General features: G+C 42.0%; 2 protein-coding genes across 11 annotated transcripts in view; one reads left to right on the forward strand and one right to left on the reverse strand.

Annotated features, from left to right (window-relative positions):
* Rb1 (RB transcriptional corepressor 1) overlaps positions 1–10,775 on the forward strand; it is a 138,300-nt gene extending 127,525 nt beyond the window's left edge. For both annotated transcript variants that reach the window (XM_028877648.2, XM_028877647.2), the window contains exons 24-27: positions 2,102–2,132; positions 5,620–5,762; positions 6,325–6,374; positions 8,916–10,775. In XM_028877648.2, the coding sequence (XP_028733481.1) occupies positions 2,102–2,132; positions 5,620–5,762; positions 6,325–6,374; positions 8,916–8,989 (298 nt within the window). In that variant the 3' untranslated portion in view covers positions 8,990–10,775. The remainder of the gene's footprint in view (positions 1–2,101; positions 2,133–5,619; positions 5,763–6,324; positions 6,375–8,915) is intronic.
* A 3,000-nt stretch (positions 10,776–13,775) lies between these two features.
* The window catches only part of Rcbtb2 (RCC1 and BTB domain containing protein 2), a 43,437-nt gene continuing 33,123 nt past the window's right edge, over positions 13,776–24,089 (reverse strand). For 8 of the 9 annotated variants that reach the window (XM_028877640.2, XM_028877638.2, XM_028877639.2 and 5 more), the window contains 5 exons: positions 23,718–23,908; positions 23,135–23,261; positions 20,954–21,093; positions 19,360–19,490; positions 13,776–15,437 (listed from right to left, as the gene is read on the reverse strand). In XM_028877640.2, coding sequence (XP_028733473.1) covers positions 15,297–15,437; positions 19,360–19,490; positions 20,954–21,093; positions 23,135–23,261; positions 23,718–23,908 — 730 coding nt within the window. In that variant the 3' untranslated portion in view covers positions 13,776–15,296. The other variant, XM_028877645.2, reaches the window with a different exon arrangement.

Genomic DNA, 24,089 nt, shown 5'->3' on the forward strand with positions numbered 1-24,089 from the left:
GAGTTCTTATTAAGTGTAGATTGCTGTCAATTAAAACCCACCTTTCTTAATTCTGTTGGTATATTTCTTACATTACATTGGGAATTTCTTTTTCAGAAGGGCTCTGGCTCAGCAAAATGAATGTGAAGTTGTTTAAAATTCTCAGATGAAAGATTTTGTACAATGACAAATCGTATCTTTGGCTTTGAAGTCCTTCATTTGACTAATTATGTGTTATCATGGGCTATTTGAAATTGGCTTAATGTTTATAGAGTAGGAGGTCAATTAACTAGTATAATTAATGCAGCCTCATCAGAAATTCTCAGTACACGTAGTTTGTACCTGGTGGGCAAGAAAAACAAATGAGAAGAGGGCTCTATTAGCTTTTTAGGAAATACCTGTGTAGTACATTTAATCACATGAGTAATGCACACTTGTGATGGAAACTGCAAACTCTGTAGAAACATATGCAGTGGGAACATAACTGGAAGTATGATGGAAAGCTCCTGTGTGTGTCTGGATTCCTGTGTGTTTGTTTCCTTTTTCCTCTTTGAAGCTAGATCTTTCAGTGTGTGCCCAGGATCGCCTCACATTCACAGCGGTCTTACTGCTTCAACCTCCCATGTACTTAAGTTACAGGGGAGCCACCATGCCCAGCACGCTTTGGGGCTCATTTTAGGAGAAAGCCACATTGTGAACATCCCAATTGGCAAGTCACTGATGAGGCTTTAGAGAATTGTAGCATTCTGTTCATGCAGCATATTTAGGTATTCTGATTAATCAAATGAACATGGAAGGATGTCCCTTATCAAGGAAATGGATGGCAATAAAATCTACATAGCTACTATTTCCATATGTATATTTTTAAATCTTTATTGGCCTACAAAAAGAAATACTTTTTCATCTTCATTATCAAAAATATAAATTATAACTGAGTCTGATAACATAGACTTGTGATCTCAGTTGCTTAGGAGGCTGAAGACAGAGTATCACAAGTTCAGGTCCTGCTGAGCAGCTCAGTGAGACCTTGTCAGGAGAATGGTTGGGATGTAGCTTGGTGGTAGAGCACTAGCCTAACATATACAAATGCCCCAGTTTCAACCCCTGTAATGAGAAACCAAACCAAACCATAAATGATATATTTGAAATGAAGACAAATAGAATAATAAGGATCTCTGATTATAGAATACATAAAAATATCTTTTACTACATACCAATATAAATCCTAATTAAAGTCTGGTTATTACTTTATAAACATAAATTTTTAAATTGTATTTATCGAGGGGAGCAGGGCTCGCATGCCATGGCACACGTGATGGTCAGAGGGCTGCTTTGTGGAGTCTGTTCTCTAGTCACCTTTATATGTGAGTTTTGGATGGAACTCAGGTTACCAGATGTGTGGAGCAAGTATCTCTCCCTGCTGAGCCATCTCACCAGACCTTCTTAATTTTTAAATTGTTATTGTTGTCGTGTTGTTTCATATTTATTTTATTTACTTGGGGGCCATGCATGTTACTGTGCATGTGTCGGGGGCAGAGCACAACTTGTTGGACTAATTCTCTGCTCTGAGTTTCAGGGACTGAACTCAAGTCATCAGGCCTGGCTACAAGTGCTTTTACCTGCTGAGCCATCTTCCTGGGCTTTTAAATTTTACTTACTGACTTACAAGTTTGTATCAAATGCAACTTAAATTAGAATGAGGTTACATTTGTTGACTTATGAAGAACTAAGTAAAGATAATCTTAAAACTTTCTAAAAATCTTCTTTAAATGTGGGCCATGGCAGAATTATGCTCTACAAACCTAGAGTTATTGTTGCAAATCTAAGAGGTCTGGAGGTATAGCTCAGTGGGAATGCATGACTAGCATATTTGAAAGCTTTGGGTTTGATCCTCAGCACCACAAACAAACAAACAAACAAAAAACCACCTGACTACTTATGTTTTAATCACACTAGCACTAGTCCAATAATCCCTAATGGATATAAGGTGTCAGTGATTTCAGGGACAGAAAACCTTTGATCTCTGGTGGTTGAGAATGATGTGTCTATGCTCATCTCTGCACATCTGCACAGTTTGTGTCTAGTTTTCACGACTAACTCACATTTTATCTTAACTTGACAGAATCTTGGTCTCAATTGGTGAATCCTTTGGGGTGAGTATTTCTTTCTATGAAAAATGATGTCATAGATTGTTATATAAAATATACTGGGCAATATGATCCAAATATTCTGTGTGCCCCTACATCTTCCTTTATTTGGTGGTTTGTTGTTGGACATCTGCATATGAACATCTGTGATTTATATTGGAGCTATAAAAGAAATGGAAGATTTCCATAATTTGAACTTATAGGTATAATTGTTCAGATGCATCCTCTAGTCATATTATATAAAATTGAGAAAGCCATCTGAATTTATTTTCAAATCAGGTTTAACTTTGAATAATATTCATAATTGGTGACCTTCCAAATTGTTTTCTAAACATTTCTGAGATTATGTAATATACATGTAATTAGTCATTTATATACACATATAAAGTGTTTTTATGCTCACAGTACTCCTAAAATGAAACCTGTATTCTCCAACCCTATACATAGCTGGTGTCACCCAGATCAGTTCAATTTGACTTGATTACCCAATTGTCTTTGGATCCCACAGGTCCCAGGGTTGAGGTCATTAACTTTTCCCAGATGCCAGTCAAAAGTGGCAAGTTCCTGGGTTACACCAGTTTTCCATCCAAATTGGCTAAAAGTCAGAGGATCCCTGTAACTTCTTTCCTTTCCAGTTTGACCATTTGCTAGAATATTTGCAAATTCTGGAAAATGGTTTACTGACTATTAACAGTTTAATAAAAGATACAGATAAGCACTAGACGAACAGACACACTAGGGTGTTTTCCACTGGGGTCCCTAACCTGTTCCTGTGGAGGTAGCAGGTCAAGAGTTATTCCAATCCTGATGCTGAAGGATTTCATTTTGTCCTAATAAATCTCTACTGACTTTCCCCACCCTGGAGGTTAGGAACTGTGGTTGAACATTCTCAGCTTCTAACTATGGCTTATCTTTCTGACACTCTGACCCCATGCTGATGCCATCTAGGGGCCCATAAGGGGTCTCTCTATCAGAACAAAAGATGGCCTTATCATCCTTAGCACTCAGGAAGTTCCAAGGGTTTTAGGAGCAGGAAGACAAAGGCCACATGGTACACATGTATGTATATAATCTCATGTAAATGTTTACACGGTGTTTTGAAATTCAGTGACTCACAATTTGAAATGAGGCACTCTGGAATGAAGCACCATCTCCACACATCAGCAGCATGTATCTAGCGCCTGGTCTCCTTGCACACATACAGTGCTCTAATGCTCACCCAGCCATTGGTTCTCTCCACCCCTTCCCCACTGCCTCCTTCCTTCCTTCCTCTCAGTGCTAGTCTTTCTCGGTAAACAAAGGACTGGGACAGTGTGATAGTGCAAAGGGTAAAGGCACTTGCTGCATAAGCCTAGTGGCCTGAGTTTGATCCCTAGAACCCACAGAGAAGGTGGAAGGAGAAAACTGACTCCAGAAGTTAGTCCTCTGACCTCGGCATGTGCACCATGGTACATATGCTCACATTCACACAATCCTGCACACATAATCATAATCATAAAAGTTGGTTTTTAAATAATTGGTTTCATGATGAGCCAAGCACAGTGATAAATATTTGTAATTTTAGCACTTGGAGAACAGGCAGGGGGATTAAGAATTTGTGTCTACTAATAAATGAAAAATCAGTTCTCTCTAATGGAGTCTGTCTGGGGATACAAACCACTCTGGTCCCATGCCCAGCAGTAGATGATTTACACAAAATGGAAGTTCTTTGTCTCATAAAGTTTTGATAGGGCTTCTTTTTTTTCACATTACAGGTGTTTTATGTACATATTACAGCTTTCAGTTTTGTGTTTTTAGGGGAGTCTTATGTGTACAATGTGTGTCTCTGCATCTGTATGTGTACCCTGTGTTTCTCCTGTTTGTTTTGTCCTATTCTTAGTTTGTTTTATCTTACTTAATTTATTATTATTATTTAGATGTATATTTGTTTTCTCACAAGAGACAAAAAGGGGATGAATTCCAATTAAAGGGAAAAATGGGAGAAATCTCAGAGAATTTGGGGAGGTGAAACTGATCAAAATATATTGTAGGAACAATATCTGTTTCCAATGAAAGAAAAATAATTAAAAAGAGACTGTGGCTAGCCTGGGCTACACAGTGATTTGTAGGCCAGCATAGGATATATAGCAAAAATGTTTTAGGGGAAAATAAGAGAGAGAAAGAGAAAAGGAGGGGAGGAAGAGAATGAGAGAACTGGTGTGTGAATGTATGAAGGCATACTCTAGAGCAGTGGTTCTCAACCCTCCTAATGCTGCAGCCCTTTAATACAGTTCCTCATGTTGTGCTGACCCCAACCATAAGGTTATTTTCATTGCTACTTCATAACTGTAATTTTGCTACTGTTATGAATTGTAATGTATATATTTTTAGAGATAGAAATTTGCCCGAAGGGCCACAACCCACAGGTTGAGAACCATTGCTCTAGAGCTAGGTTGAAGTATGCTAAATGAAGTGTAAAAGTCAGTTTTACAAATACTCAGTGCTGTGACGTGATTCAGGATGGGCTACAGCTGCCAAGGTTCACGAAGGCGCTGTGGAGTCGCCTAAGTACAGCTGGAGCTGGGCAGCTGTGTAACAAAGGTCATCAAGCCTTTTGCCTACTGCAACCTGTAAAACAGTGAAGAAAACGTCTATTTGTCTAGAGATTAATGGGGTGATGGGACTGAGTTTCTGTCATGCTGATATGTACTATAAGTATATTTTCCTCAAATGAAGCTGATCCTGTCTAATGCACCAAAAAGATCACAGTTAACCTCTGTATGAAAATCTGACTTCATTTGTTGACTCAAGTAACATGTAATCTGCATGTCTGAGACAGTCTTGAAAAGGAGGCTAAGAGATGGACTGTTTCCACATACTTATCTACTGGGTGAGATGGGGTAGTGTGCCACACTGCTTACCAAACTCACGTTATCATGTTACTTAGACTTAAATTGTGAAGTCTTTGATTATTAAAGTTAAAAACCTGTATGAATTATCAACATTTCAAAAAATGCCATTATCAGTGCTGATTTGTGATACATCAACATATGATGTGTCAACACACCCAAGAAATGAATCACAGTTCCTTGTGGCCTTCCTTCTCATTATGTAATACTCTAAATCAATTATTTATATAAAATATAAATAAATTATATATATAAAATTTCCAGAAATCTAACCCAGCTCTGCTCCTTCTGTGAAAGGGCCCTGGTTTCCCGTGTGGGTGAGTCCCAGCAAGGCCACAGGCTGAGCCAGTGTGTGACAGCACAGGATGACAGAGAATCAGAGCTGCTTGAAGAAGATGGGAGGACTCGGGAGGAATGGATGTTTAGTGAAGGCCGAGCTGGCATGGCTGTTAGTTCTTTAAAATCTCCTCTTTAGTAAGACAGAGAATTAAAATTAAGAGATTACTTCTGCCTGACTTTTGACATACCTCAAAATAACATTTGCAGCTGCTAACTTCAAACTGTTGTTATTTAATGATTTTAAATAAGAACTCTGTCAATTGTAGACCTCTGAGAAGTTCCAGAAAATAAACCAGATGGTGTGTAATAGTGACCGAGTGCTTAAAAGAAGTGCTGAAGGCGGCAACCCTCCGAAACCACTGAAAAAGCTCCGCTTTGACATCGAGGGGGCTGATGAGGCGGACGGGAGGTAGGAACCATGGAGATGCTTGAGTCTCGCACTGTCCTGAGTCCCTGGGTCATTGTCCAGTCAGTGTTCTGTGTTGTGGGAACAGCTAAACAGGAGTAGATGTGGGCCAGGGTGAAGCCCACCTTTAATCCTGGTACATCTCTGTGAGTTCAAGGGCAGCCAGAGCTACACAATGAGCACTTGTCTAAAAAAATAAGATAAAAAACATACTGAGTGGGAGTGGTGAAGGAGAAGCACTGTGGAAATCCGATGCTGTCTGGAAATTAGTGACGGACAACTCAGTTATTAGAAGTCTGCATGTGCTCTTACATGACTGTTGATACAAATTTGTTAGTTTTAACACAAAATTTAAAAATTCTTCCTCTTGAAAAATACTAAATATTGTGCTTCATAAGAACAATTAAAAATTTATAGGATCATAAATTTGGGACATCTTTATTTTAGATCACTTGGAAGCTTTTGAAATTAAACCAAAATAATAGCATAAAATGTCATTGAAAGCAGATTTACCAGGAAGTTGTATGTATGCTTTTGAAATACTTTTTTTTTTTTCCATCTGCAGTAAACATCTCCCAGCAGAGTCCAAATTTCAACAGAAACTGGCAGAAATGAGTAAGTATTCATTCCCCACGACTGCATACAGGGAAGAAGCTGCTGCTTTCATTGAAGAAAACCTTTTCACTCTATGAAGGAATCCACACATTAGTCCTTCAATGGAAGAGTTATTTATGCTTTTAAAATACAGTTCAAACAGGAGTATGTATTTACCTCTCACATTGGTGGACTAAGTGTGTGCTACCAAGGTGAAGGTCGTCAGCACACTTCCCATGAGCCTTTGAATAGTCTTACACTGATGTTGAACTGTGGTTTCAAAATGATTTTTTGAGATTTCATGTATACAATGTATTCTGATCATATCCACCCCTCCCAGGCCACTCCACTCAGACTATACTCCCAGCTTCCTCTCCTCTTCCTTTATAATGTCTACCGAGTCAGTCCAGTTTGTGCTGGTGGTGTGCGCACTTTAGGGCCGTCCATGGAGCATGGACAAACTACCCTGGGTTTGTTGAACTCCCTTAATCTGCAAGAATTGAGACAGTTTCAAACAAAGTTTTTCATTAATGGAAATCAGAATTTTGAAAAATTAAGATCAGGTCATTTTCCAAATGTCAGTGTGACAGGGATTTAGAATGGTAGGGTCATGGGTTGTCACTGAATAGCAGTGTTTGCTGCCTAGTGTGCACAGGTCTTGAGTTACGTCCTCAGCACTGCACGAGCAGGCATATGTATACACTCAATAAAGTGAGGTAATCATTTTTGGAATATTAAGACAAATGAAATTTTACCCTAAGCTATTATGAACTATACAAAATTAAGTAGATGGAAGGCAGTATTTGCTGACTGTTTCTGGTTGGCTTAGGCACATAGCTGTGGTAGTGAATATGGCTGGTGCAAGATCCAGTAATGGGCAAAGAAAGGGACTTGGAAAGAGTAGAAATATTTAGGAGCTGCTGGGCAGTAGTGCCAGTGAGTATGTTGGGGACTTAGAGCCAGGCTTTGGAGATGCCAGCAGCCAAAGAAAGCACACAGCAGAACTGTACTTCTGGCTGATTTTAAAAGCCTTTTTCCTTAAGTGTGTTGTTTGAACCAAGGTTAAATATACCACGTGTTTGGAATATTAGTTATATCAATTAATACATTTCTATTTTATCTTTTAAATTAGTTAGCACCACACCACCACCACCACTACAAGGTACATGGAAAGGACAGGGCGCTTATAACCAAATACAAGCCTTGGAATGCTTACAAGTATTTTTGGAGCCCACAAGCACACGTTACAATGGGCAGAAAGCTGTTAGATGATGCCTTTTCCTTAGAGAAGAAATCTGGTCTGTAGCTGTAGTCAGTACACTTCCTGGTAACACACAAAGATTCGATTTCCAGTCTCCTCTGGCAGGTGAAGTTCAGGGTGTTTTGCAGCTGGAAAATTAGGGACCAGCTAGGCAGGCGCTCTGCCAGATTCATCCTCAACCCTGTGCTGAACCAGGTGTGGCACTCGCTAATCCCAGCACTTTGGGAGGTAGAGATGGGAAGATCAAAAGTTCAAGGTCATTCTGGGACAATGTGAATATTTGTAGTTTGTTTTTATGCTGGGGATTTAATGGAGAATCTTGCCCAGAGGACTAATTGTAGGTTTTAAATGAGGAATGTCTGCCTGTAAAGTCAAGAATTTGTTTGCTTTTTTAGTTAATTATCTTTATGTATGTATATATGTATGTATGTATGTATGTATGTATGTATGTATGTATGTGGATTTATAGGCAGCTGTAAGCCTCCAGGCATGGGTGCTGGGAATGGTGTGCACAAGTGCAGCATGTGCTTTTAATCACTTGGAGCCATCTTTCCAGCCCTAACTAAGAGCATAATGATTTTCATGTGTAAAGTCAAAAGTAGTTTTTTCATTTCATTTTTAGTAATTTACGTGTTTCTGGTTTTAATCATATTATAATTAACAATCATTTTTAAAATGTCCATGCCCAGTTTAAACTGTCTCAAAAAAGGGGGAAAAAAAAGGTTTTGGGGCCAGGGGAATGGCTACCATTATGGAAATACAACATTCAGTCTGCAGGGCAGGAATTGTGGACCTAGTAAGTGGCCACACTTGACTTCAGTGTCCTTAGACTAGTGGTTTGCAATGGGGACATGTAAGAATGTGCATGGTGTATTGGGGGTGGGTCACAAAGAAAACGGTACTTTCGAAGTACACATAATATATATATTAATTTTTGAGAATATTGTATGATATGTTTTGATGATTTCACCCTTCTCCAATTCTTCCCAGATTTATTTTATAATTTATACATACGCACATGCAAAGCAGACATACAGACAGACAGACATACACATTCTAGTGGTATAGCTTGAGGAAAAAAAATTAACAGGGAAATCTGGCTTTTTAAAAAGTTAGGTAGACATGTTAATCCCAGCACTAGACAGGAGAAGCATGAGTCCAAGACCCCATGTGGAAACCAAAAACACCCTTACTGCAGGGCTCAGAGCTCCAGCTCCTTGGCATGAGCATGGTAGACAGTAGGCCCTGGTCCACTTACCCAGCATCCTCAACACTATCAGTATTCTTTGTTGCTTTTTCAGCTTCTACTCGAACACGAATGCAAAAGCAGAAAATGAATGAGATCATGGATATCTCAAACAAGGAAGAAAAGTGAGGATCTCAGGACCCTGAACACTGTGGACCCTGCGGAACACCTGACTCATGTCTCATGGATGTGACTGTAGTTCCCAGGTTCTGCTAATGGCCATGTTTACTCATGTTATAGATATAAAATGTGCAGGTACAAGCTGAATATTTGTGTGGATGATTCCTAAGCCACTTCAATGTTGTAATCAATGGTATAGAATTGATAGTACACAGGATTGAGAATCTTGTGCAGATCATGCCATTTAAAACATGAAAGCAGACTGTTTGCATTTCCAACGTGAGCCTGCTGCCCTCAGAAGTGAGGCTGCCTCTGGAGAGGGGTCCTACAACTCCTTACGCCTGGCTGACTACTTTGCCTCTCCTCGTGGCACATGTGTGATGTTTGCTCTTGGTTTTATTAATTTATATGTATTTTTTAATTTAACGTGAATACCCTTAGAAAATGTGTCCTGTCTTCCAGATGCAAGTTGACTGACTGTCCACATTCAACCAAATTATCTTGAATCTTCTACTGACACAAATGGTTACAAACCTCAGAAAAGTACTAATTTCTACACATTGGGCTTGTTTTAATATTAGAATCTAATGTGCTGTATGTTTGTTTTACATATTTTACCTTTGAAATACAAGCAAAAAACAAAGTATAAACATATGATACTGTCTTACTACTGACACAGATTTCATACCTCAGAACCTGTAATAATTGATTCTTTATTCATCCAACTCATGCTTTTAACTGAAGATTATTGATAATACTCCAGGTTTTTTTCCTTTTAATCATTCAGATTACTGAATTTATAAGTACCCATGTAGTACTTGAAAGTCCAGTCTGGCCACAACTGGGCTGCAGAGGACCCTAGTACAGTACAACCCAAGTGCACTTTCTAATGTCTTTGGGTCCTGAAGAATCAAGATACAAATTAATTTTGTTCCACAAGCAGACTGTTAACTATAGGAGCCTTCATTTTTTTCCTCCATAGAAGTGTCTAATTGCACCTCAACAATTATTCTACTCTTCTAAATTTGGGACAGTTTGTGTTTTCTCTGGAATGGTACATGTCTTCCAGGTATCTTTTGAACTGGCAATTATCTATTTTTTTTTTTAAGTCAATCTGGTCTAATAACACTGGCTCATTCAAAGCCACACTATTTCTAGTCCAACATTACTGCTAGTAATCAAAGGTGTTTATAAATAAGTTAATGTTCTGATTCTGTGCAAAAGCTTCATATTAAAATAGCTGCATTGAAAAGAGGCACTCCCTTTACCCCTCCACCTAAAGGTGTATTTAAATTATCTTGTGGGATTAACTTATTTAGAGATGGTATAATTTAAAATAGGTGATATTTAAGGTAGCATCAGCTAGCATTTAAGAAAATCATTTTTCTAAACTTCATACTTTTTGAAAAGAAATCTGGTCTTGTTAGAAAACAAACTTCTATTTTCTCAATTTAGTTTCAATTTTACTAGTTTGCTAGTTATCTTGATAACAAAAGCAATAGACAGCTTTTTCCATTTCTTCACTAAGTTTTGCATGAACATCGTACAGATTAGTTAGGTTTTAGGTCAAGGGCTTACCATACTTCTAGGTCTTTTGCTAGTAAGTTCAAGTTAGAATTAGTGACAGAATTATAGGAATTTTCAAAGACCCTGTGTTTAGATTTCTTAAGGCTGCAGACACTGCACTATTGGTTTTGTTTTTGTACTGGTTAAAACTACACATTCAAAATTGCTATGTTCCTATTTTCTATAATAGTTTGTCTATTTTAAAATAAACTAGTTGTTAAGAGCCTTATTGGTGTGATATGGTCTCTGTGCTGTTTTCTGTCTATGAGCTTTCTCCTAACATTCTTTCTGATGATCCTCAGAATTACAGAGATGTGCTTTTAGGCCCATAGACATATATAACATACATATAATAGATATTACATTTATTTCTTTATACATGCACATATATTAATTCTGTTCCCTTTTGCCTCAATTTTTGTGAAATGAATTTGTTTAATAAATTGTGTGTTTAGGAGACCCTGTTACTAGCACAGTAGGCACACAGAAAGACCCAGATGAGACAGTCGGTGGCTGTTGAACGGCCAGCTGCTGGCCGCAGGCCCTTCTTATTGACAAACAGTAAATCCACCCAAACATGGAAATAAATGACAGGAGGCTCCTTTACAGTAGCAACTTAGTGAGGACTGCTGGCCCCAGGAATAGGACTGAGCTTCAGAAGGGCTGTCTGTGCCGCCTCCACTAGACAGGGGCGCAAAACCAGAACAGAACCACAGGACCAGAAAAAACCTGGCTGTGGTGGCAAATGCTTGTAAGCACGGCCCTCAGCAGCTGAGTCGGGAAGGGATGTGTGGGAGGCCAGCTTGGGTTATGCAGAAGACATAAATAAAAATTTTAAAAAAGAGGCGGAGAGGAGATAGAGTGAAAGACTAGGGGAAAATGTGTTGCAGAAGATACATCTGATAAAGGACTGTTATCCAAATATACAAAGAACTCTTAAGCTCAACAAAAAATAGATTTAAAAATGAGCCACAGACCTATTCAGATAGATCACCAGAGCAGCAGCAGATGGCAGATGAGCACATGCAGTGAGGCTCCACATCATGCATCATCCAGGAGATGCGGAGGACAGCAGCAGCACTGCACACTGTTAGAGCGGTCAGCATTTGGACCCCCACCACACTCCCAACACAACTACCAAAGGTCGGTGACGACGGAACCCTCCACTGCGAGTGGGAATACCTACTGCTTGGCAGTTGCTTACAAAACTAAACATAACTTTACTGTAATATTACACAATCACACACCTTGTGATTTATTTGCTAAAAGGAACTGAGAACATGTCTACACAGAATGTGGGCACAGTTGTTGGGCCACTTATTGACAATTGCCACATCCTAAAAGCAATCAAGATACCTTTCAGTAAGTGAATGGATAAACTGGTCGAGCCAGAGACCGGAGTGCTCTTCAGCACTAAAAAGAAGCTGCTAAGCCGTGGAAAAGACCGTGGAGGAATCTGAAGTGTCTAAGACTAAATAAAAGAAGCCAGGGTGAAAAAACTGCATGCTCAGATTTCAGTGATGTTTTGGAAAAGGTAAAATTGTGAAGACAGAAAAGAAGAGTGCTGGGATGCAGGTGCCTCAGCCGTCAGGAGCACGTGTTTGTTGCTCTTGCAGAGGACCTTTATTCAGTTCCCTGTACCCACACCGTTCACAAACATCCACAACTCTGGTTCCAAGGGAATCTAGCCCTTCTGTCCTTGACGGGAATGAGACACATATGTGGTGCACCTACATATATGCAGAGAAAACATTTCTGCATGTTAAGTCAGTTTTTAAAAGTCCAGTGGTTGCCAGGGAATGGGGGTGGAGAAAGGGAATGGATAGGTAAATCACAGCCATTTATGTGTACTGTAGCAACGGAAATGAGCTGGGATGTTTTCCAGACCCACAGAATGTTCAACAGCAGGAGTGAGACTCACAGAGGGATGTGGTTGTGTAGGCTTTCATCAGCTGTAACAGATGTACCACACTGGGGGAGATGCTGTAAGTGGCAAGTTAACACATGTCGGTAAGGCAGGGGACAAAGGAAAGCTTTATACCTTCTCAGTTAAGTAAAATTGTAAAACTGCACAAAAAAGTACGTCTTCAAAACAAGTGACTATCCTGTTTGGTTTTATATCAACTTGACACAAGCTTGAGTTACTTAGGAAGAGGGACTTGAAATTGGGGAAATGCCTAAGATTGAAGATTGGCCTGTGGGTGAGTCTGTCAGACATTTTTTAAATGATTGGTCTGGGAGTGCCCAAGCCATTGTGTGACATGCCACCATGGGCAAGTAGTCTTGGGTTATATAAGCAAGCAGGCTGAGCAAGCCATGGAAAGAAAGCCAGTAAGAAGCACCCCTTCCCATGGCCTCTGCTTCAGAACCTGCTCCCAGAGTTGCAAGCTGAAATAAAGCCTTTCCTTCCCAAGTTTCCTTTGGTTCTGGTGTCACAGCAATAGTAACCGTGATGGCTGATCTTGGTTGTCAACTTGACTGTATCTGAAATGAACTATAATCCAGAAATAGAGGGCACACCTGTGAGAGACTTTCTGCTTAGTTTGAAGTAAGTGAATCCACTTCTAGTCTGGACCTTTGAAGTAGGAAGATGTACAACTTTGATGTGGATCTCGAGGCAAGAGACACAGGCCTTGAATTTGGATTTTGAGGCAGGAAGACATACCTTTAATATGAGCCATACCTTCTGCTGGAAGTCTGTATAATAAGGACAAAGAAGGAGGAAGCTTTTGCTCTTTGCCTGCTTGCCCTCGCCTTGCTGGCAAGTCCATTCCTTCACTGGCATTGGAGTCTACTTTGGGATTCCAGCATATGCTGAAGACACCCAGCCCTGTGGACTGAGTAACTACTAGGTGCTTGGACATTTGTTCACAGCTAGCCATTGTTAGATTAGCTGGACTGCAGCCTGTAATAAAATGTGTATACACACACACACACACACACACACACACACACACACACGCGAATATATATATATATATTCTGTAAATTCTGAGACTAGAGAACCCTGACTAATACAGTAACCTTACCAACAGCCAACAAGGGCAATAAAATGGATTTAAAAAAATAGGAACCATTTATGTCTTAGTGTCAACTTTGCTATAAGACATCTAAATATCTGCTTTTTAACAAAACAAGTACAGACCATAAAAGGGACTTTTATAAGCCTGTGAGACATAAGGTTGATACTTTATTTTTTTGTTGTTCAATAATTTAAAAAGACAATTTGTTCTATCTTCAAGTAAGTACTTTATTATCAAATAATTATACATGAGAACAAGATTTCTATTTCCAAAAGGGTTTCCTTTACACAATATATTGTGAGACACTTAGAAGAATCCAACACTACATCCTTTCTAGTTTCTCCTTTGCTACAGGGTGGCTTGTTATGGTCTAAAAACTCTTTCTCCATCATATTAGTGCTACCCATGAAATGTGTTCGTTCCTTTCCGTACAGTATTTACTAGTGCCAGGTTAAGAAACATGTTTTACAGTGACATAAATGCTAGCTACAAGAAAAACATACAATCTTACAGAGGGAGACCCTCCTTAAAATAAAGAAAAGCAAAGGGCTTTATGCAATTACATAAGGCAGATGATTCCAGAAATAACATTCAGAGTTAATACATCAATAATACCATATAAGAAGTTAATAATTTGTAAAGTAGAAAATTAAAATTAGCCCTTGGGCCTTTGACAATTGAATTGCTAAGGCCTTTTGTGCATTCTAATAATGTTCTAAATTAGCTATTATGTCTCAGAACTATGAACTAAGAGAATATGAATCTCAATTACTGACTTCTACTTTTGTTTATTCCTTCACCCAACCTTCCAGCTGTTCTCAGCACACCCTTAAGATTGACAGGAAATAAACCGAATGCCTTTTATACATAAGACACTGTGTTAGAGGCTTAAAATATGGGAGGGACAGCATTCCTTGTGTAACTGTGTATCAGCCAGCTGAATAATGAACATTTCTCCAGAACAGAATCTATCAATGCCTCAAAGATATCCTAAGTGACTCAAAGGAAGAAATAACTATGACATTTTCATTTTTTAAGTGGTACCTGTTAATTTTTCGTATGTCTTCATTATACTTTCCTTACCTCAACCTCTCCCACAACCTCCCAACTTTCCTGCCTATCCAACTAAGTGTTCTTTCTCTCTCTCTCTTAAAAAAAAAAAAAAGACAACCAACCAAAATGACAAAAAGTAGTGAAGCAAACCACTACCAGGCCCACAAAAGCATGGAGCCATGGAATCTATTTGTACTGGCCAACGACTCCCGAGCATGGGGCCTGCGCTGATACGACAGGGCAAACGCACAGATGAACTCAGAGACCGACAGCATGCACGAGACCTGTGCAAGCTCACACCAGACAGAGTCCTGGCTGGAGAAGAGGAAGTGGACACAGAGTCCCACCTCTAACCAAGAAGCTATGTACAATGGTACCTGCTGGGAGAGGGAGCCTCTCCACCGGAGTGAGGCTGGGCACGTTCTCATTCTTGGAGTGAGTGTGTCATATCCAGGTGAGCACTCAGTGCCTTCTACTGTAAACTGTGGGTTAAGTAGATGGAGAAGACTGACTGCCATCCTTTTGACAGAACACAGAATTTGGCCAGATGTAACTCTCAACACTGTTCATTACAGAGATGTTGTTCGTCAATGGCTTTTATTCTTTTTAATGTTTTGTTTGTTTATTACTTTTGCAGGGGTAAAGTGGGAAGGCATTCCTTTCCATGTTAGGGGTCAGTTCTTAAAGGCTCCAACTCTGCTGGCTTTGCTGATGAAGTTCTTCAGAAGATCGTGGTCCATTTCTGCAAACCCTGAAGTTTGTGTTACTACAGTCAGATGATTTATGCAAAATCTGAAGCAGAACTCTTCTAAATCCTAGGAACAACAACAGTTTAATGAATTTGTATTCCCCAGTGCAAGGCAAGAGAATCAATTCCTCTCAGGAAAAGGATCTGATAGCCAGGAGGAGGGAGTTATCAGCAGAGCAGTACAGTTACAGCGACAATATAACTACCATAGTTCGTGTTTCTGAAGGGTAACTAACAGAAAAGTAGTGTCCGGGCGAAGCAGCTAGCCTTTTCTTCAGAGGAGTGTCTACGCAAGGCATCCTTCAGCACCCTTCCTAGCAACAGTGCGCCATCCGCCATTCCCTTCAGTACTCGTCCAGAAGCACTGTGCCCTGGTGTTTTAATGCTTCTGCGTGTGAAGAGTCTGTAGGAAGGGAAGACACCAAAACAACTGGCACTGCCGGGAAGCCTGGTGGCTGGCACACTTCTCTTTCTCTGCACGACAACAGGTGCAGTGGGTGCGCGTCCCCCCCATCACACCTTCAGTCTAGACTCGGGCAGAATCTGAGTGCTAGAGTATGCACTGCGGACAGGCGAGGCTCTGGGTTCAGTCTCCAGATCCAAAATCATTTATATTTTTACAGATATTTCAGTATAAATATGTGTGTTTTAATATATATAAAATCGGTGCTGAGGAATGAGCTCAAAGCCTCGTGCAGACTAGGCTTACTAGGAAAGTGTTCTACACCCAGGTACGATCTGACCTAGCACAAGGGATACCCGTTCATGCTCCAATTTTAAATTCTGTCTCTGTTGTTGAAGCTATTTTATAAAATACAAGGCTCCCAACAGTTACCAAGAAATTACATGTGTACATTGCCTGTTACAGTCTTTTCTCTAAATCTAAACTCTAGCAAATGCAGACAGGTTATCAGCAACAGACAACACTGACAGCCATGCCAACGTGAACACAAACCCATAGGACATTTCCCTTGTGAGAAAGCAAACCAGCTACACAAGGACAATGCAATCACTCTGTCCTCCAGAGACTGGAGGCTGCTGCAGTCCTACATGAGCTCTCAGGGACAAAACGGAATAGTCATGTACTCACACGACAACAGAACTGTGCTGTCTGGAGAGATACCAAATACCTCGAGGGCCACTCGGTAGCAGGCAGCAGAGGAGAGCAGACAAGACAGTGGCACCTCTTAGGCTAAACCCTACAGAGTGATGGAGGGATGCCTGCCCGTACCAGCACTGATGCTGTGGAAGGGCAGGAGCACTTGGTGTCCTAAGATCCAGCCAGTTCCAGGAGAGTTATTAATTACGGGGAAAGCAAGCTGACCTTCAGAAACTGCCTCTTAGATCCACCTTCCTTTACTTTTTAGACTGGGGATTTCCCATAATTATTGTGAGAATGGGATTCAGAAAGAGTTCCTGAGATTCAATAAATTGATACTCAAGAGTCTGACTTACCAGGGAATTCTGTGTCTGTATAAGACAAGTCCTTTAGTGTTTTCAAACACTTTCTCTACTTGAATGCTACTGTTTTACACAGCCTCATTTAACAAGGGCTTAGTTCTGTCAGGCAAATGCAGGCGCCATGGTTCCCTGTTCATTCTTCTCCCACATGACTCATCTTTGACCAAGTACTTCCTCTTCCTCGCTCTAAATGAACGTGACTTCCTGCTTCACTCAGAAGAGGCTCCAGAAAGCCCTTCCCTCACCTCTCCATGCCTCTTACTACATACCTGTGGACACTCCTCCTTTTGAGTACCCTAGTGAACGGTCCACGATGGATACAGGCCTGCCTCCTCACTCTATCACCTAGTCAAGGACCTGCTCTAGCAACTGTCCCCGCAGCTTGTTTTTCAATGTATTGTTCCCCTTTTACACCAACATGCTTTGATTTGTCTCAACTGGCCCTCCAATCTGCGTCCCATGAAACCTGTCAGTAAAAGAACCAGGAAAAGCTGTTTCTCAGTCCCCTACCCCCAGTCCCTAAGCTTCCGTTCTCCAGCCAGGCCTTGCTGAGGGGCTGCGCTGCCACACTGAATTTTCACACTGGCAGATGCCAGCATGCACCTTGACTCAGCAGGGCTTTAGTGTATTTAAGGATTTCTTACTTCCTGTAAAACTCAAGTCTTTCCTAGCTTTCAGGGTATCATCTCCTGAACCATGTGGACTGACGTGTATGTTTCTAAATATGTGAACTTTCACATTTTCCTCGGCATTAAAGTTAAAAACAAGTACTCATGTGGTGGCTTCACTCTGGTTCCTGTTCCCCTGGGGTGCCTTTGCCAGTGCCCCCATCTTAGCTTCTGACACTGAATCATAACACAGCTTGCGTACAGCTCTCAGTACCCGTCGCTCTGAACTCCAGACTGGGCGACCCACTCCTTGCTTTGTGTCTTTCCTAATGTCTCATAGATCCTCGCGTTTCTCCTAAAATGCTGCTCCTCACCATCCTACCCAACTCGGTGCTCCTTGCCATCCTCCACCTCACAGAGTTTATCTTTTTAGTTACTCAGCCAAAAACTTTGACATGATTCTTACTGTCCTTCCCAGTCCCCAACCCACATCAACAAATCTTAACGCCTCTGCCTTATAAGTAGAGTTACAATCCAACCACTTCTCACCGTTCCTATAGCCAATGACTTGGGTGAGTCCACACTACCACTTGCTGGTGGACATGGCCTCCTCACTGGACACTCCCTACCGTCCCTATTCCATGTGGATACAGTTGGGTATGTTTTGTTCTTATTTAAACATTGAATGAAAAATGAAACATCAGGTATTTAGAAATATATACAAGTCATGCCTAGTGGCTCAGGCCTATTCTTCAAGGCATGTAGAAGCCCGAGAGCATGAAGATGGCAAGTTCGAGGCCTGTTTGGGGTATAAAGTGATCAAGGTTAAACCTAGATTGGTAGTGAGATCCTATCTCACAATAAACAGAAGGGGATACAGCTCAGAGGTCAGCTCTTGCCTGGCAAGTACAAAGTCCTAAGATTCAATGGCCAGAACTACCCCAAAATAAAAGTTTTTAATAGAAAGGAAAGGAAAGAGGATCAAGCTCTGACCGGGGTGGAGGGGGCAGCCATGCCCTATGACAGAGGACAGTTGTAATGTCTGTTCCATGCCTCGTTTCCTCCCTCAGACATAGAATTTCCTACATAAGCATATCACTGTTTACAAAAGAGGAAAAGGCATTCTCTTTTACCAGACTTTTTTTTTAAATCAATGGAGAGGATATCCTCACACCAAAAGGAAACTGTCTCCAAGACGTTATGGCCTGTTTCCTACAGATTTGGCTCTAGAATAAGTTTTCTTTCCTTTCTTTATCATAACAATACACAGCCACTGTAGAAAGTTCAAGAAAAAAGTAAAGAGAAGGAAATAAAAACTGTGTCTAATCTCCCTATGCAAGTATATGCACGTTCATGATAGAGTTATCTCCCAGCTCCTCCATGATATTTATTATATTTTTTATTTGTTCTTTGGTCCATTTTTCCCCCAAATTGTCCATGTTTTCTTTTCCTTTTTACTATGAATAACTTGCTTTATTGTATGCTGTAAAAACTATTTTCCCAATATGTCATTTACTTGTTAATTTATAGGGGTGTGTGTGTGTGTGTGTGTGTGTGTGTGTGCTTGTACATGGAGCATGTCATAGTACACATAGAGAGGTCAGAGGGCAACTTGGAGTCAGTTCTCTGTTTCCATCATGTGGGTCCTGGGAACTGAACTCACACTTCTAGGCTTGGCAGCAAGCTCCTTTACCTGTGAGTCATTTCACGATTCATATACGAAGTTTTAATCACTGGAAATCAGGTCTACCAGTCTTTTATAATGTCTTCTTTTGACGTCACTGAGTCACATTTTTATACCAATATGAAGTCGCATAATTTTTCTTGTACTTTTATTTTGTATGTTCCATTTCCATCTAGAGCTTATTTTACAGTATGGTGATGGCACATAACTTGTCTTCTAGAAGATGCTTTTCTTACCTGAGCATCATACTTCACAGCAGCGGAGAGCAGAGCAATAGCATTCTCCTCACAGATCCCTTGCTTGATGGTTTGCTGACAGAGCTTTTTCAGCCGAGTCTCACTGTAAAATGTGGCCAGATCTAGCAGTCCTGATGAAAAGGAGAATTTATTGTGGGTGCACCTCTGAGTACCTGATCTCACCCCCAGCAGCGTTCCAAGGGATGTGAACGCGGCCACCATCAGGCCCAGCGAGCTAGCTCTGCACAGCACTGACGCTATGGTCATGCTGCTGACCGTAGCCTCCTAGGAAGGCAGCTGAGCTAACAGAGAAGCACGACTGAAGAACGGGAGTAACCTAAGAATGGCTTCAATGATGCTTCCTAGAAACAAAACAGGATTGTGTTTCTCTTAATTACCCTCTCCTGCACAGAATCCTCTCCAAGGCCACGCCCATCAGCAGACATGCTGTCCCAGAATTAAAAAGGACAGAGCCTGATTGGGGTTGGGGGTGTCAGTGACACAGTGCACATGTGCACCACATAGCAGGCTCAAGCCCTACCTTCAATTCCTGCACCCAAGAATAGAAAGGAATCCCCTTTTCTGGGCACATCTGCCTCCCACCCATCTTCTCCTCTAGCAAAACTCCTAAAGGGCAGTCTGCATTTGCTGTCATTGCTCACCGCCCCCTCTGTCCTGAAGCCATGCTGAATCCTCCCACTTAAATAGCTTCACGGTGCCAAACTGAAAGGCTGATAACCTGTGGGAATCGGTTCAAATTCTGGCTTGTCAGGCCTGGCAGCAAACACCTCTACCTGCTGGGCTACTGGCCCCTTTATACTATTTTTAACATTTTAAAAACAAATAGCTTTGTCTGAGGGACTCTGTCCTGCTCTGGTAATATGGATTGTTATATGAGAGATAATGGTGAGTCTTTGCTTTTTCTCCTTTCTTTAAAGTCATACACCTTTTTATTAGGTAGTAGTAAATGTTCATTAAAGGGCTTAATGGATAAATGTCAGACTTGGCCAATGGTCAATGAGTTTTGCTGAGGATATATATGGCTGCTGGGCTATATCATCCTGAGTCCTCACATGTGTGCCCACAAGTGCACACATACACATGCACACACACAAATCCATTCTGCCTCTCTGCCCAGATCATGAAGTATTTAACTGAGCCACCTAGAAATGTCCACCTTCACAAGCGCTGTGTAGCAGATGTGGCCTCGAGCTTCTCTGGGGCACTGATGAAGACTTTCTAGGGCTCTGCCTTTCCAGACACTGGCATCTGCTGTCCTCCCTCTCCTGCATGCTTGTCTGTGATACTCCAGCGGACACTGGTGTCTTATGGACCTCTCACTGGATCTGCCTACTCAACCTTCACGTGCAGCAGCAACAAGGGAAGTCTGGGTTCCGGGCCTGAGACTGTAGCTCAGCGGTGGAGTATGAGCAGAGCCAAGTGTCCCATCTTAAGCCCAAGAGAAAGCTCAGGCTCAGCATCGACAGAAGAGCTCCTGCAAGTGGTCACGGTGTCTTTCTCCTGGGTTGGAAAGAAGCCTGCCTTCCTGATGACTCAACATTTTGCCAATTTTGTGGTAAAGTCTGGTGATTACCTACTGCCTCCTCAGGAGATAGGCTGATGTTATCCGTGTATAGGTACTCCAGGAAAGCTCGGAACACAGGATATGAAAACTCACTCATTTCTACAATATCATCTTCACTGTCTTCTAATGAAGAACGAAAATGTTCACACCTGAAAGAAGAAAGAAAGATCATATCCCAGGTTGTGGGCTGGAGTCAGAGGGCTGCTTGAGGACTTTCTGTTGAAGTCATATACATTCCTATTTGCTACTTAGATACTGGGTGTCCCCTGAGGGCCCATCTGTCTGAGCCTGGTCCCAGGGTGGCAATCTTAGGAGGTAATAGGACCTTTAAGAGGTAGGGCTTAGAAAGGGTGACCTACTATGAGGTCTTCAATCTCGGGGAAATGAACCCAAAGGGGTTTGTGGAACCCAAGCTCCTTTTGATCCCTGGCTTATGGTATTAGCAATGCTGTTCCCCCAAGCACTTCCTACCATGATATGCTGCCTTTCAAGAGGCCCCAACAACGGTGCAAAGCAATCATAGAGTGAAACCTCCAATCAAACCTGAGCCAAGGTAAGAAGCTTTCAAGCTGAAGGTACAGCTCAGCAGTACCAAACACTAAGTAAGTCAACGCTCTTGGGTCAGCTAATCATCGCAGCGGGCAGCCCAGGCAGCTGTCTACAAGTCAACCGAAGGCGACACGGCAGGGCCTGTGCCTGCTCAGACTGTCTTTACTGACCAGCTTGTTTTGATAAGGAATAATTTTGCTTCTTTACTCCATTCAGTCTGAATTATATCCCCGAAAAGTCCGTGTTGATGGTCTAACCCCTGGTAACTTACGGTGTGACCGTATTCGGGGACAGGCTCTCTACAGAAGACATCAAGTTAAGTCAAGTCACTGTGGTAGGCTCCAATGCAATCAGACAAAGGGGAGATTTAGACACAGGCAGACTCAGAGAACGCCACATGGCTCAGGCCTCAAAACCACAAAGATTGCCATGACCAGAAGCTCAAGTCGGGGCCTGGGTTCTTCTTCCAGCCTCGGAGAAAAACCAACTGCTGCTGTGAAAAGTAAGCTTCTACAGTCTAGGCCACATGTGTGTAAGTGCCCTGTAAGCTAAACCCCCACTTCCTTGATGAAAGTATATGCTCTATGGTGAGCGTGAACTCACGTGGCACTGTGTGACCTTACAAGATGGGAACCCGAGACTGAAACACCATATTGGGTTTGTGAGTCACTGAAAGAAGATTTAAATACCTTTTACACAGTGACAACAAAATCCCAAATCATTATACTAAGAGGAAAAAGCCAGGCAGAAAAAAAGAAATGCCATATAATTACATATATACAAGCTTCTAAAGAATGCTAAGGATCTATGATGACAGAAAAAATCAGTAGCTGCTCAAGATGGGGCCGTGGGATCTTTGAGGTATGACAGAATTTTTCTGTATCTGAAGGTAAAGCAGTGGCTTCCCAGACTATGTACATGGGACAAAGGTGAGTGGTTATCATTCAGTGCTTAGAAATTAAACATAATAAATATGACTTGAAACATCTTTGTGTTGGCATCACCCAGGCCTCCCTGGTCTGGGAAAGCCTTGCCTGACCACCACTTTTTTATTTGTTTGTTTTTTTAACAGCATCTGAAAGTTAAGCCTGAGGAAGAAGGGTTACCATGGCTGTCCTCAGGGATGTATTCCAGCCCAGGCAGTAAAGTAAATCAGAGCACTTGGCCCTATCCCAAGGGCTAAACATAGTCACCAAGGACAGAAGCCACAACTAGAGCTTTCTAAGGTGGGCTGTCCCTGAACACAGACTCAGTACCCAGGGCCCACCCTCCTTTCCATATCTTGTTCCATTGCCCCCACCCACACTGTGTGCTTTAAGGACAAAAATAGCCTTGACAGAGCTGGCTCTTAATACTCAAGTGCCTGGCATTGTCCCTTGGACACCTGAAACAACCAACATATGAATTCATTTCAATTCTCAAGAGACGAGCTCTTACTAATTATTTTAAATAGTGTGTGTGTGTGTGTGTGTGTGTGTGTGTGTGTGTGTGTGTGTGTGTCCCACAGAATGCATGTAGAGGTCACAAATGGGGACAACTCTCTCTGTCCACCATATGGGACCCAGGGTGGGACTCAGGTCGTTAGGCTTGATGGGTACCAAGCCCATCCCCCGCAGAGCCACTGTGCTGGCCCACTCTTACCTAATTTTGAGGAGGACTTTGTGAGCATAGATGTATTTCCCGTCAACCAGAAACTTGAGGTCTGCAGTGTCAGGATTGTCAAACTCCCTCTTCAGTGACTCGGCCACAGTGAGGTGGTCATCGGGCTCTAAGAGAACAGCACAGCACGGGTAGGGTCAGCCACAGACGGCTGGACACGGAGGCAGGGGACCCTACTCCCTGGGCACTCAGGAGAGGCTCCTCCAAAACAACTGACCAGCCACACAAGGCTTCACCCCTGAATACAGATTCACATCTCCAAAACTTCACTATAAATTTGGCAAAACCAAAAATGTCTCCAACTCTCTCACTCACTGAGTAAAATTTTAGAAAGCTGCATGTTCAGAATGTTTCTAGCTAAAAATAAAAGATGCAGTTTCCAGTCAAAGTAAAAAGCAATCAAATCAAATGACCTTTAATTCGTGTTGGTACTGCTCCCAGGAGTTTTGATTCTCTTTCCCGCCGCCGCCCCCAGAAAGGAAGTTCACAGATCCCGTCCCCAGCGACGGCCCCAGTCCTCTTCCCACTCCTCAGGAAACGCCCCACATGGACAGGGCACGCTTACCCACGGAGAGGAGGCGCCAGGTGACAGCGGGCGTGGCAAAGCAGGCAAAGACGTCGTCGGTGCAGCAGAAGTGGGTGAGGTGAGGAAGGACCACCGACTGGCCCCGGCACTGGCCCCACATGTACACGTGCCCGCCCTGGGTCTTGGCGGCAGACGTGTGGGCGGAGTGACAGGCTGCGATCTCTATGATCCTGAAAGTCACAAGCGAACACCACAGGGAGACAGTGAACAGGAGGAAAAGGAGCTGCCTCTCCTTCCCCTGGGTGCACCTGACTGGTCTATCGTGGACTAACTAGTTGACAGAAGTGAGTGGGCCCAAGGAACAAAAAGAACAAGGCAAGACCTGGACATCTCACTTCCTAAATTTTCAGT

Source organism: Peromyscus leucopus, chromosome 9, assembly GCF_004664715.2.
Source record: "Peromyscus leucopus breed LL Stock chromosome 9, UCI_PerLeu_2.1, whole genome shotgun sequence".
Lineage (NCBI taxonomy): Eukaryota > Metazoa > Chordata > Mammalia > Rodentia > Cricetidae > Peromyscus > Peromyscus leucopus.